General features: G+C 40.4%; 1 protein-coding gene across 3 annotated transcripts in view; it reads left to right on the top strand.

Annotated features, from left to right (window-relative positions):
* The window catches only part of lancl2 (LanC lantibiotic synthetase component C-like 2 (bacterial)), a 43,599-nt gene that overhangs the window by 17,809 nt on the left and 11,106 nt on the right, over positions 1–14,684 (top strand). For 2 of the 3 annotated variants that reach the window (XM_085467482.1, XM_085467484.1), the window contains 3 exons: positions 6–182; positions 1,184–1,256; positions 2,586–8,753. In XM_085467482.1, coding sequence (XP_085323608.1) covers positions 6–182; positions 1,184–1,256; positions 2,586–2,662 — 327 coding nt within the window. In that variant the 3' untranslated portion in view covers positions 2,663–8,753. Of the gene's footprint in view, positions 1–5; positions 183–1,183; positions 1,257–2,585; positions 8,754–14,684 lie in introns of those variants that run through there. The other variant, XM_085467483.1, reaches the window with a different exon arrangement.

Raw genomic sequence — 14,684 nt, 5'->3', positions numbered from 1 at the left:
GCCAGATTTTTAAAGAAGAAAAGTACCTGAAGGAGGCTGTAGACTGCGGCGAGGTGATATGGCAGCGGGGCCTGCTCAGAAAAGGCTACGGTATTTGCCATGGAACCGCTGGCAACGGATACGCCTTCCTGTCTCTCTACAAACTCACCAAGGAGAAGAAATACCTGCACCGCGCCTGCAAGGTAAGACCGAGGGTAAACAAAACAAGATTCTCAGTAGTAGACTAAATATGCACGAGCAAGAAGTGGCTCTAAAGATGCCGTGGTTAAAACTGTTGTGGATTCATGCATGATATGATTTTTTCTGAATAATTTAAGCTGCCCTGTTTAACAGACATAACGTTGGTCATGGCATTAAATGTATGTTCGTATTGGACACCAGAGCACCGTGAAGCCTGTTGAGAGGAGACCTGTAATGTACAGTCTTCTTACTCGTGTTTCTAATCATATGACACAGCAGCTTTTCAATGTGTGTAGTTGTGGTAAACGTATACGCTTTGAAACACCAGTAACTGCAAATGTAAAAAAGTACACAGCAGGCAGCATGGTGGTATAATAGACTGTTAACAGCTGATCTGTGGCTAAGAGACGAGCTGCGTCTCCTTTCTGGAGGTTTTGGTTTCTTAAAAATAAGAGGGAACTGGGTGGCCTCAAGCTGACATGTTTTGCCTTAAAAGGAAATCTTGTGCCACTATCTTTGAAAAAACAAGTCCAAATTGAGTTTTTTTATTCCTGGTTTCTTATATTACGGCTCACTATATGTCATGATGTACTGGGGAACTACAGGACTCTTTAACAATGCCATGGAAATGTTACCATACAGATTTTTGGTCATACTGCACTGTCTTTGTCTCACGTGAGCTTTTTCTAACAGAGATCCAGCATGGGATTTATCATGTAGTCTTTCCACTCTTACCTAGCTTGGTTAGCTCAGTGCATCTGTCATTACTATAGCAACCAGACTGTAAACATGTTTGTTTGCACTGTGAAAGTTGGGCTTTTTGACATGTTTTTAAAGTGACTTGTTGACAACCAACTTAATGAGCCAATTTTATTACATGATTCATGTGTGCCCCTCACATTTGGCAGAAGGTTGAACACTGAAGACTTATAAAAGGAAGTCTATTTTGTTGTTTTTAAGAAAGAATGATGTTCACGTGTGCTCTGTTTTTATATTCTAACAGTTTGCTGAGTGGTGTTTGGACTACGGGACACATGGGTGTCGTATCCCAGACAGACCATACTCCCTTTTTGAAGGTACTTAATTCGTATTGATTTAATATTTCACATATCGTCTGTGTCATATTCGTCTGCATCTTCTTCTGTCTGTGTAGCAGCTACTCAGCTGTAATGGGTGAAATTTTCCTTACATTTCCACACATGTGTAATGTTACATCAGGAATGATGGAATATGACTTTATTTCAACCATTCACCCCTGTAGCACAGTGTGGAAGTGGTTAGCACTATGGCCTCATATCAAAAAGGTTCCTGTGTGGAGATGTGGTGCTTCTTCCTGTGCCTGCACAGGTGCTATAGATTCATCCCACAGTCCAAAGACAGTAGTTTTATTTGTGAATCTAAACTGCCCATGGATGAGAGGTAGATGAAGTGCTTAAAGTAGATAAAATAAATATAAAATACATATAAAATAAATAATATAAAGTATATAAATAAAAATATAAATAAATTCAATATTATGAATTATGCTTAAATGTGACTTGTAATCTGAAGTGCTTTGCATAGTCAGTAAGAATAGAAAAGAATAAATGCAGTATATGAATAAAAGTTCCTCAGTAGATAAGCCTTTGTGTTTACCTAATAAACATTTTCTGTTGCTTGGAGGTCTGTAATTTAGTAGATGTCTGACACGTAGCCACATGCAGTTGGTTGGTTATTTGGTTGTGAAACAGTTATGATTAGATCACAACATCCACTCTAGGTACCAGGTGATGTACAGTATATGATGCTTCTCATTAAACTCCGTCTCATCGTGTGTTGCATGTTAAGCTTATTTCTACGAGCCTCTGGTCGATCAGAAGTTACTGTGATCTATTGCAGCGTGTTAGCACAGCTGCATTATAACAAAAGGTTTTAATCTGTTGGCTGTCTGTGGAGCTTTCAGAGGTCTGAAGGCAGAAGAGCACTCTTTTGCTCTCCAACCAAAAATAGGTGTAGAGGACACGGCTTTTTCAGTAACTTCAGCAGATTGCTTTTCACCTTTCACTTAAACAGCAAAAATGGCAATTTCAGCTCACTCTTCTTAGCAGAAGATTTTTAATTCAGCTACATCGGACGGTTTTCAAGCATGAACAGTATGTTTAAGGTCAAGTCAAAGCATCTCGACCTGATTTAAGTCACTTGATTGGTCACTTCAACTTGCTGGTGTGTTTTGGATTGCCGCATAAGTCGAGTGAGCTTGAGCTCAGGGGAACGGACTGATGGCCGGGCATTGCCCTTGTGGATTTTTGGTAGAGAGCAAAGAAGAGAAAAAGAGATAAAGAGAAGAAAAAAAAGAAAGAAAAGGAAAAAAAAAAAGGCATACGGTGAAATGTGTATCCAGCAGTAATGACTGTTTCTCCACTTAGGTATGGCAGGAGCCCTCCACTACATATCAGAGATGGAAAACCCCGAAGCTTCGTGTTTCCCTGCCTTTGAACTTTGACCTGACAGCCCCTGACTTTGGATTACGAAGGGGAGGCTTAATATTTTCAAGTTAACTTTCCTTTAAAAGTACGCTGCTCAAAAAAAAATGAGGGGAACGTTTAAATCACACATTGGATCTTGATAAATGAAATACTCACTCTGAAAATCTTTAGTGTCATAAATTTTGTAATTATCTTGAGAACAAAATGATCTACTAACAGTGAGAACCAATATCATCCACCCTTTAAGGGTTTGAATTTAGAAACCACACCAAAAATCCAAGTTAAAAATAGGCTCGTCTGACCTGCATCATAGTGTGGCTCAGCAGTATGTGTGGTCCCCATGACCCTACATGCGCTCTTAGCTGATGTCTTTAAATCTTGTTCTGGACTTGGATCAAGGCACCAGTAAACTTCTGGACAGTGTGTGGCACTGTTTGGTGGGTTTCGATGGACCAGTGCATAATTTTCCTGAGAATCTTCATATCTTCATAACTGGCGTCAGTGCCTTCATCATCCAGGAACTGCCTTCATTCTCGCCAGCGGAGGACAGACATTGTTGTGCACCAAGAGGATCCCAGGGCTTGCTCCAGCATGAAGTCTGACATTAGATGTGTGGATTTCATCCTGATACCAAACATGCAGGTCTGTTTCACTATTTCCCATGTGAACATGCTGTCATCATAGGGCACTAGTGTGAGACCTCCCAGTTTCGGTGGTATCTGAGAAAAATCAGTCATGAGGATTAAGAGGAGAGCATTGGTCTGTGGCTGCAACCTGCAAAACCATTCCCATTTGGGAGTTGTCTTCTTGTTGCTTTTCCATTGTTGCCACATTCATGGCACCAAAACAGGTGAAATTAGTTGACCATAGTTTATGCTTCCAAGAATCCTTGAAGCTTAATTGACTGTTTTATTCTGAGATCATAAAGTGTTCCCCTAATTTTTTGAGCAGTGTATTTTGATAAAACTTTCAGCCTTGGTCATGCGTAAGTAGTGACCAATATTAGACATTCAAACTGGAAATAAGTGCAACTGATTAATTATTTGTTGGATTAAAGACATGGTTAGCTTTTCTGTGATTAAAAATGTACAGAGAATGTTTTTGGACAAAATTACACATTCATTTATGGAGGTGTAGTAAAAATAAAAGAAGCAGTAGATCGATGGAGCGCGACCATCGTATTGCCTCTTTTTCTCTTGCTGAAGATAGACACTGGATCTGATGTTGGAACGCTGTCAGAACTCGCCTATAATGTGCTGAGAAAAAGACATGGACCTCATGGCTCCCCATCAACACATTATTGCCAGCTGGGCTTGGTCACAGGAGCACATTCTAAGCACTCAGCCTTTAATATTGTAGCACTTAGGCCAAGAGAGCAAGTGTGGGTGTGTGTGTATGTGTGAAGATGTGCATCTCTGTCAAATGAACTAAAGCTGTTGTGGCATGCTCACTGTTATTGGCTTTTGGTGCCTCATTGTGTGTCAGTGTAGTAGTTATTCTTCCTGTATTTAGGTGTGCTGTTTCAGTTCTTCATGTGTTGATCGCATAGTAGGCAACATGTTTCTTTGCCCTCTTTTATTTTATTAACAAGTATAAAGTAGCTCCGTGCTCTCAAGCTGACCGTCAGCTGTAAAGTCTGTCTGCAGCTTTTCTGTTATAAAAATACATGTTCCAATTATAGATGTCATAACATGTACTGTATATTTCGGCAATACTGGGCTTTGACTAATTTCGATCTTTTTAAAGGCTGAATAATTGCCTAGCATACATCTCAAAGAGGGAAAAAACATGAGCCAAGTGCAAAACTGAATCAATTTGGTTTTTGTGAAATAAAAACAGGGTCAAACTTGTATGTACTGGCTCGAAAATGTTCAAACATCTGCTTGGATTATTCAGCCCAGTGCTAATGAAAGTGTTATACCTCTTCAATTCCTCTTAGCGACTGGCTGTATGTGGTTTCTTCTTTTTGTCTGGTTTTGTTTGACACCACTGAACAACTTAGTAGTCTGTGTTCAGGAAAAAGTGTATTTCGGATCTGAGTTATACAAGTCAGGTATATTTATTAAAGAACTATAGATTCAAAAATCAGCTCAAACAATTGGACTACATCACATCCACTTTGCTATGGTCTTAAAAACCTTTCTTTTCTTTTTTTTTTTTGCATTTTGAACCAGTTGCGGATGAAAATTACTTCTTCATTTATACAAGAAAAAATGATTTGCAGTTCCTGGTCACAATTCTTTCAGCACTGGTTTCATTTTGGTAATGGATCTGTTGGAAGAAGCATGACTCTAAGGTTCAAATGGTTGAAAGTTGAACAACATATAATTCAGTCCATCTTCTTCTGCTGATCCAGGGTTGTGCTAAAGCAGAGAAGCCCAGACCTCCCTCTCCCCGGCCACCTCCTCCAACTTGTTGGGGGAACACCAAGGCGCTCTCAGGCCAGCTGAGAGATATAATCTCTCCAGCGTGTCCTGGGTCTGTCCTGGGGCCTCCTCCCGGTGGCACATGCCCAGAACACCTCACCTAGGAGGCGCCCTCGAGGCATCCTTGTCAGATGCCCGAATCACCTCAACTGGCTCCTTTTGATGTGGAGGTGCAGCGGCTCTACTCTGAATCCCTCCCAAATGGCCGTACTTCTCAACCTATCTCTAAGGGAGAGGTCAGCTACCCTTCAGAGAAACCTCGTTTCCGCCACTTGTAACGCGTTCTTGTTCTTTTGGTCACTATCTACAGCTCCTGGCCGTAGGTGAAGGTAGAGACGTAGACCAACCGGTAAATCGAGGGCTTCACTTTTACACTTAACTCTCTCTTCACCACAACGGACCGGTGCGCCGTCTGCATCACTGCAACCGCAGCTCCAATCCGTCTGTCGATCTCCCGCTCCCTTCCCGTCACTTGTGAACAAGACCCACGAGATAGTTAAACTCCTCCACTTGGGATAAGAACTCATCCCTGACCTGGAGTGGGCACTCCACCCTTTTCCGGCTGAGGACACATGGCCTCAGATTTGGAGGTGCTGATTCTCATTCCCACTGCTTCACAGCTGCAAACCATTCAAGTGCTAGCTGGAGGCCATCACCCGATGAAGCCAACAGAGCCACATAATCTGCGAAAAGCAGAAATGAGATTCTGAGACCACCCAAGTGAAAGCCTTTCGCCACTTGGCTACTCCTAGAAATTCTGTCCATAAAAATTATGAACAGAATCGTTGACAAAAGGCAGCCCTGGCGGAGTCCATCACCCACCAGAACCAAGTCCGAATTATTGCTCGCTATGCAGACCAAGCAGCAGTTGTATAAGGCTCAAATGGCCCGTAGGAGTGGGCCAGACTCCCCATACTCCCAAAGCACCTCCCACAGGACACTCTGAGGGACACGGTTGAGTGCCTTCTCCAGGTCATCAAAACACATGTAGACTGGTTGGGCAAACTCCCATGAACCCTCAAGTGTCCTCTAGAGGGCAAAGAGCTGGTCCAGTGAACCACTACTTTATCGTGGTGGAGGGGTGTGTCCCAGGGATCCTAGGGGCTATGTTGTCGGGGGGCTTTTGCTCCCTGGTAGGGTCTCGCATAACATATTGGTCCTGGGTGAAGGACCAGACAAAGAGCGATTCAGAATACCCCTATAAGTATAAAATCAAGGGAACAGTTCACCCTGCCCGGGATAGGGTTGGTGTTGGTGTGTCTATGGCGTTATTTTTGTGCCGCTATTCTGAGCGCACGTAAAAAAAAAATATTGTAGGTGCAAGTGTTGCACTTTGAGGAGAAATTTATTTTGAGCGAAGAAAAGCTAAATTTGAACAAAATTCATTGCTGCATGCAAAAACTGTATTTCAGTGTTTGCTATTATCCACACACACACACACACACACACACACACACACACACACACACACACACACACACACACACAATAGCAGCCCCTCTCGCTCTGGTTTTGCATTTGCGCTTGCTGTTGCTCGCGCTCTCAACATTTCTGCCCGTGCGCGCTCAACTCTTTCTCTACGCTGGTTTTGTGGCACAATCTGATTGGCTGTTCTGGTCTCCATTTCGGAATCCATTTCGTCCAAAACTCAAACGAGGCAGTGGCGGAGGAACACAGAGTGGCGGAGTTTGAAATATTATTCTTTCTGGGTCACAAAACAAACTTTTAAGATATTTTCATGCCAGAATGGTGCTGTGTAAACTTCAAATATCTGCTCGATTTATCAAGACATCACATATTTGCATATTTGCAGGAGTAAGGCATGAGACTTCTTCTGAAAGTCTCATGCCTTAAACCCTCTAGTAAACAATCTACAGTGCATCCGGGAAGTATTTACTTTGTCCACATTTTGTGATTTGATAGCCTTATTCCAAAATTAATTCAGTTCATTTTTTACCTCAGGTTTACACACAATAACCCATATTGACAAATGAAAAAAGTTTTCTTGAAATTCTTGCAAATGTATTTAAAATAAAAAACTAAAATTTAACATAACTTTTCACAACATTTGCCATGACACTCAGAACTGAGCTCAGGTACATCCTGTTTCCTCTGATCATCTCTCAGATGGTATGGTATGTCATGTTACAGAATAAGGCTGTAACATGACAAAATGTGGAACAAGTGAAGTGCCGTGAACACTTTCCCAATGCACTGTAGGTGCTGCAGTTCTGAAGTACAACGAGAGAGAGAAGGGTGTGGCTTGCCCTGAGGTGTTCGTATGGGACAACAAGAACAAAGACTGCAGGGGGGAAAAAGTCGTCATTCAAGCAACAAAGTTGTTAAGTACCAGTAAAGTGTGGTGATCATAATAATGGATTGGATTTATATAGCGCTTTTCAAGGCACCCAAAGCGCTTTACAATGCCACTATTCATTCTCTCTCACATTCACACACTGGTGGAGGCAGCTACAGTTGTAGCCACAGCTGCCCTGGGGCAGGCTGATAGAAGCGAGGCTGCCATATCGCGCCATCGGCCCCTCTGGCCAACACCAGTAGGCGGTAGGGTAAAGTGTCTTGCCCAAGGACACAACGACCAGGACAGAGAGCCCAGGGATCGAACCGGCGACCTTCCGGTTACAGATGCGCTTCCCAACCCCCTGAGCCACGGTCGCCCCACAATCTGTGACCACTGATGTGGGTCAATCAGACCCACATCAGTGGTCTGATTGAGGAATGTCAGGAACCCAGGCTGAGGTGGTTTATATTTGTACGTTTTATAAAAACAGCAGAATTATGAAATTGAAACATGAATACCCGCACAATCACTAAATATCCAAGAAGTTGAATATATGGGTCCGTAGTGATTCCCAGTGTATTAAAAATCTTTCATTACAACTTGATCTACATCATGTCACAAAAGTAGAAAACAAAACGTTGCACATCAAGTGTTGAGATCAGACTGAGGCCTGCATCTCCCAGCCCACAAATCAGTGAATATGTGTACTTAAAAATGAACATTGGAAATTAATATTTTTTTAAATATATCTGGATAAAAGTGATGTAGATCTCTAACTTTGTCTCTAAAGTCCTTAACGAGCTCAGGTTTTTTGTTTTCCTCACCGTTCTTTAAGTCTCGGGCTGTGTGGTACCAACATGGAGTTACACTGATACTTTTTTGACAAATTGACAAATTTTTTCATTTGTCAATATGGGTTATTGTGTGTAAACCTGAGGTAAAAAATGAACTGAATTAATTTTGGAATAAGGCATCCAGTGATCCCGACAGCACATGAATGCACATAAAATGCCTCATTTTTCGCAGAGATCTGTAAATGAATGTCATTGCATGAAAATCTGACTTGTAACAATGTTTGTGTTGATGTGTCAGTGTGTGTCTGCACTCACTGGCTCCTATGTCTAGGCTCATTATGTGTGTGCTGAAGACTGGACATTGAAAGAGACAAAGTTTTAGACACGTGTTTGTGATTTATTTGCCCTCGTTCTAATTAGTGTTCATATGAGTGTCTGTGTTTATTTTTCCTCATTAAACTCCTGGACTTCAGTGACTTAGCAGCAAGTCAAATGTCTTAAATGTTTTAATCTGCTTAAAGTTATTGCTTACAAAGTGACAGAATTGTCTGTGATTTTGTTTAAAATAAAGCTGAATAGAGCTTGTGTACCTCCTTTTTAAAATTTTCCTTGGTTTTTTTTACACATTTAGTCATATATATGTATATATATTTTGGATCTGATAAAGGGAGAAATTTACATTACACTTTAGCTAGTAATGACTTCATGAACTTTTTCACGAATAATTTTTAACCATTAGAGAAAAAAATGCTCAATCATCTCACAGATGTAACATTATCTACAGCTACTTTCAGTACCATTGATATTCATTTTTTCTTTTGTCTTTTTCTCCAATTGATCTTTCTGAGTTAACTTCAGTAATTCCTCCAAACCATCAACGTGTCTTTTAGACCCCGTTCCTGCAAGAATGCTCAAAGAAGTCCTGCCATTAATTAATGATTCAATCTTAAATATGATCAACCTGTCTCTAATAATCGGCTATGTACCACAGGCCTGTGCTAATGCTCAAATGTAGAGTCTGACACAACACAAAGATGTGTGTCACATGTGTTGGCAACCTTATAATACACTACTTATAAAGGCACCAGGAGAGTGGCCTACAGCTGAGAGCATTTCCTGTGGAGGGTAGGAAATGTAGGGAAAACCCTAGTGATTGCACAGTGGTTGCCCATCTTTTATATGTACAGTTATGTGCAAAATTATAGCAGTTTAACATTACTAATGTGTTTAAGCACTGATTTTGGCAGAAATGATGAAACAACATGGGAACAAATTCATGACTAGGTGTAGCAGAGTAATAGCCAACCAACAGACTTAACGCACATGGCATGCATGCTGCTAATTGGGGATGTATTCAAATTAATAGCAGTGTGGAGCTAAGTTAGGGAGGTCATTCAATCTGTGAAGAAATGGGTGTCAGTTATGGCCTTTATTTAAGAAAGGAAGGCAGCAGATGCTGTACCTGCTGGTTTTAGCCCTTTGCTCAGTGAGTAAAATGGGTCGTTCCAGTTGCACTGAGGGAAGAAGAACTTTGATCAAAAGGTTGATTGGAAACAGCAAAGTGCCTCATTTCATTTTCAGTTTATACTGTAAATGTTCCAGAAAGGAAAAACAGTTCATGTTTACATTTGGGATTGAATGTGCACAGCTCCCAGTGCCTTTGTACTGTGAGATTATTATATTATCTTATGCCACGTTATACCCCTAATTAAAGATTGTGAAATTATTATGTAGTTTTAGTTCGCATTATTTTACTGAAGAGGTGATAACTATTAGATTTATTAGACTGATTTGTATTATATTAGACTGCTGGTTTATGGTGAATGAATGATATTGTTTTATGATGCATGATACTGCTGAGTTATAAGAAATACTGTTTTCAGAGAATCATGGCCTTATTTTTCTGATTACAAAGAGAACAGAACATACCGTAGAGGTTTTCTGCCCCATCTCATCAGGAGAAGGCCGTCACTTAGGCGCCATAATAGAGAAAGCATGTGGATGCTTAGTTTGGAGGGGGGCTGAAGCTATAAGAATGTGAGAAACGGTCAGACACGTTGAGATCAGGCGGACACCGTGCTCATTTCCCCTCCAGATGGTTAATGCTCAAAAGTGTTTGTATGGAATAATAAGAATTGTATGAATGAAAGTAATTGTTGATTGAGCATTTATACACCGAGTGTTGCTCATCCTTTAGCCCAAAGATCAAAGAATTGGATTATTTAACAGTATATATGGAAATAGGTGCTATTAGTAACATCTGTTGCTTTAACACACTGCTATTATTTTGCACATAACTGTATATATTCTGTTATTGGAGTCATCACCTTCAGCGATGTCACTGTGGTATATAACAAGAAAGATTCAAAGAAACAGGTCAGTATACCATCTCATTAGAAGTGACCTTTATTTACATATTTCACAATGTACAATGTACGTCTGAAAGCAGATGAAAAAGAGGTAAATGTGGGAGGAGAAAAGCAGGATCAAAATGCTTCACCTATTTCAGTATCTATTGCATAGTTTGAGATGATTGAACTGAATACCTTTCTAATATTGTGCTCCCTATTCCCAGCCCAACTGCTTGACACCAGAAACAACCCAGAGTCAATCTAAAACCTGCTCCTGGTTACCTGTGGGAGCCCAACACTCCCAGAATCACACATGGTTTCTAATTTCGCACAAACATACAATGCTTTATTCAAGTGATGAGTTGCTGGTTAACCATGTTTAAAAATGTCTTTATGTGCAGATTTTTGACCAATTTCATAAACAGCAAGGACTGGTAACGCCTGTCTAGGGATCAAACCTTGCTACCTTATGCTGGTATGATTATCTAGGAGGGGGACAAAATATCAGCAGCTACGAGTACTTACTGTACTGCAGTAATTTTGTTCTCAGACCTGCCCCCCTTCAGAAGCTAAAGAAAGATCCCACACTACAATTTTTATCAGTCATCACAAATAACAAAGGATCCACATTGTAAAAGTGAGAGTGTAGCATGACAATAAACACAGTAAAATCACAGTGATTCACTTTAGTTTCATGTCATATTTTTCACCTGGTGGGCCACACATCACTTATCGTCATCGATTGATATTTATTATATCTTTAAGGACAATTTTACATTAAAGCAAGCAAGTCCTGTGGATCTGTGCCTCTCCTCGCTTTATTTGTAATTCCACATGCATGAACTTTCAAATTTTGTAGCAACTATCATAATTTTGAGAAGCTGAATCGCTTAAACACTAGATTCAGTACCTGGTCCAAAATAGGCCACACCTGTTAACGTTTGAATTCAGGTGAAAGAACAGGTTGATCTAAAGAGCTCCCGAATTCAAGCATTGTACTGCAATGGGATGCCAGCGCAACAAGTCAGTTTGTGAAATGTCTTCCCTCTTAAAAATTCCACGAACAACTCTAACTCGTAGAATTCTGACTTAACACTCAGAATTCTGAATACTGAGTTTAAACTCAGAATTTCGAGTTTGAGGACAGAATTCTGACTTTTTTCAGAATTCTAGTTCCACTATAACCAGTTACAGTGGCTCCATGTCAAAGTGGTTTACGCATCTGTCTGTCAAGCAAAAGTTTGATCCTGGGAGAAAATACACAAAACTGTTTGGGGCCCACCAAATCAAATGTGTGTCGCTACCTGAAACAACCTAAAGTAGATTACTGCAGTTTTTGCTGTGCTTGTGGGTTTCCTGCTTCTTCAGCAGTGAATGAGCTACAGCCTCAGTACATACTCTGCTGAGAGTACCTACAATACCAAAAAGGGGGGGGAAAAAAAATCACCTTTTCCAAATTTTCGTTATATTCAGCCATAATTACTCAGAGTATGTGTCAGAATATGTATACAGTGAGTCTGGAATATCATTAGCATACCGAACAGTGAATGGTTTGACAAAAGGCAATAAGGAAAGGTTCTTATCCTTGTAAATGTACAATATGTCTTTGATGTCATCACAAATCATGAATTAGTGCTGTGACACTGTGTGTTACACTGAACATGACTTTGGACAGATAATATTGTAGATCAAATCGTGGTGCCCTGCTCAGTGCTGACACTGATGGGCAAACCATATTATGCTCACAGACAGGTTCATGTGAACTAATGAGCATGTCCCAGTGTTCAAAACACTACTTAGAGCATCACTTGTTTTATGTTCTTTGTGTGCAGATTGTGCTGCTGCTGGCTCTGAGGTTTACTGACCATCGTGGTTTTAGCTCGATGCATTCTACAGCATATAATGTTGCATGGTTCCTGTACACTGTGCCCCAATACTGCTAACGTCCCATTTTAGCGTGCACTTACTGTCACATACAACCTTTAAAGGAACATCACTCAGTGTGAAATAACCAGATAAAACACAGTGTCCAGATCCCCTGCCTGATTAAAAAAATATAACACTAGCAGGGCATGCATGCTTCAACATGTAGGACTGATGGGCATTCGGCAGCATTTAACTATTTAACACTCAGAGACAGCCTGAGATCTGCCCGCCACTCTCATGCAAACACACTGAGCCAGTAAATAAATTAAAACCACAGCATCAATAATACATAATTCCATTTATCTTCATCATCAGGTACCAGAGGTTGTGCAAGAATAAATCATTTGAACAAGCATCAAATCAAATTTTACTGCGCATAAATAATCAAGAATTGCTAAATAATAATTTAGGTCCATGTATTTTATAAATCTGCAGCTCTAATTTTAGGGGTTTTAATAAAAATGTGCAAACTAAGGATTGATGCATGTTGCAGCAATGTTATGGAAAAATGAGCATCGTAGCAAAAAGCTTGTTAAATAGAGGAAGGTCACATTTGCAGAGTATATGGACCATTAACATCCTCAAATAAGATGAATGCAAGTGATGGTTTCCTAGATGTGCCTGTGCTCTGCACACACAGTGACTCAGCAGGTCTGACAGAGGATAGAAGAGCATCGCTGCTGCATCTCCGACGCTGCACCATCCGTCACACAGCCATGGAAAATGCTACCATCCACATCCTGCATTCAGCAGTTCTGAACTGGCATATGTTGTTGCAGTGGTTATGTTAGTGTTCTGGTGTGCTGCTGTGTCTTCTGAATAAGTTTTTCTGCTTTCACTGATACACTGTTAAATCTGCCTTTGTGTTGTCTGACAACCTGACAGTCTGTAAGAAATCAGGCTAGACTGAATTTTACGAGGATGGAAAAGACATATCACTGCTGTCCCACAGACACACACAGTACTTTCACTTTAAACTGGGATGTAACTGTTTTAATTACCTGACAAAGAAAGGCCAATAAATGTAGTCAAAACAACAGAACCCAGAATGATGTAAAACTGAACGCATACTGACCCCAACCAAGCTTGACTTTTGACTTCGACAAAAGCACAGACGAGCAGTCAGACACAACAAAAAAACACCTTGTGTGTTCTTGTGTCAGTGGGACTGCGGGCTAAGGTATATATATAGGTATAAAGGTATATATGTTAACTTAACCCTGGAGGGTCTTAGAAAAATGCATACACTATCGGTCTTAGAGCCACAAATCGACCACGCCCAAAAAAGCGCTATAAAAAATTTATATATTAATATTTTTTTCCACTTTAAATTAGCCAATCTTTTAGACCTACTTCTCCTTGAAATATTCATGTCAAGTTTTAATTACATTTCGCGGATTTTAACCCTTTATATCCCGGTTTCGTCACATGAGCGCACTGCTTTTTTTGCCCCAAAAAACAAAAAACTTGAATATTTTCCAAAAAAAACATTTGAGGTAATATTCAATTGTTATTATAATTAGGCCTTTAGATGGACTAAAGATTGGCACCAAGAGTCATTTCGATCGCCTTTTTTTTTTTTTCCAGGAGCGCATTTCATAAAATGCACACTATCGACCACGCCCAAAAAGTGCAATAAAAATATTAAATATTAATTTTTTTTTCACTTTAAATTGGTCAGTCTTTTAAAACTACTTCTCCCTGAAATATTCATATAAAGTTTTAATTATATTTTCGTTGTTTTAACCCTTTAAATTACAAAAAAACTAAAAAAAAAACTAAAAAACTAAATATTTTCCCAAAAAAACATTTGAAGTAATATTTGATTGTTATTATAATTAGGCCTTTAGATGGACTAAAGATTGGCACAAACAGTCATTTCGATCGCCTTTTATTTTTTTTTTCCGGACCAGAAAATGGTCTCCAGGCGGCAAATGCTCCTCCTCTAGGCCGGAATCGGTGCATGCTCCCGGGTTGACTCGCGACGATGACCGGGGCATGTTGCGTCGGACCCCTTTTTCCAACACACACATCCGGTACCACGTCACAACAAATACGTCATTTCCTGTTGATTAAAAAAAAAAATCCAACCTCAAACGGTCCTGGGGCCGAAAATTGTCCCGCCCGATCAGCGGGCGAAGCCGCTGCAGCACGCCGGAAATGACGCTTCATTCCCCGCAGGTCTCTTTAAGCAGCCCGCTGTTTTCCAGCCCCGGGTCAAATGTGGAGCAAGGGCGCCACCC

Source organism: Copadichromis virginalis, linkage group LG9, assembly GCF_057382275.1.
Source record: "Copadichromis virginalis isolate Kocher_CV1m ecotype Utaka linkage group LG9, C_Virginalis_male_GT1.1, whole genome shotgun sequence".
Taxonomy (NCBI): domain Eukaryota; kingdom Metazoa; phylum Chordata; class Actinopteri; order Cichliformes; family Cichlidae; genus Copadichromis; species Copadichromis virginalis.
This window is presented reverse-complemented; position numbering and strand designations above follow the sequence as displayed.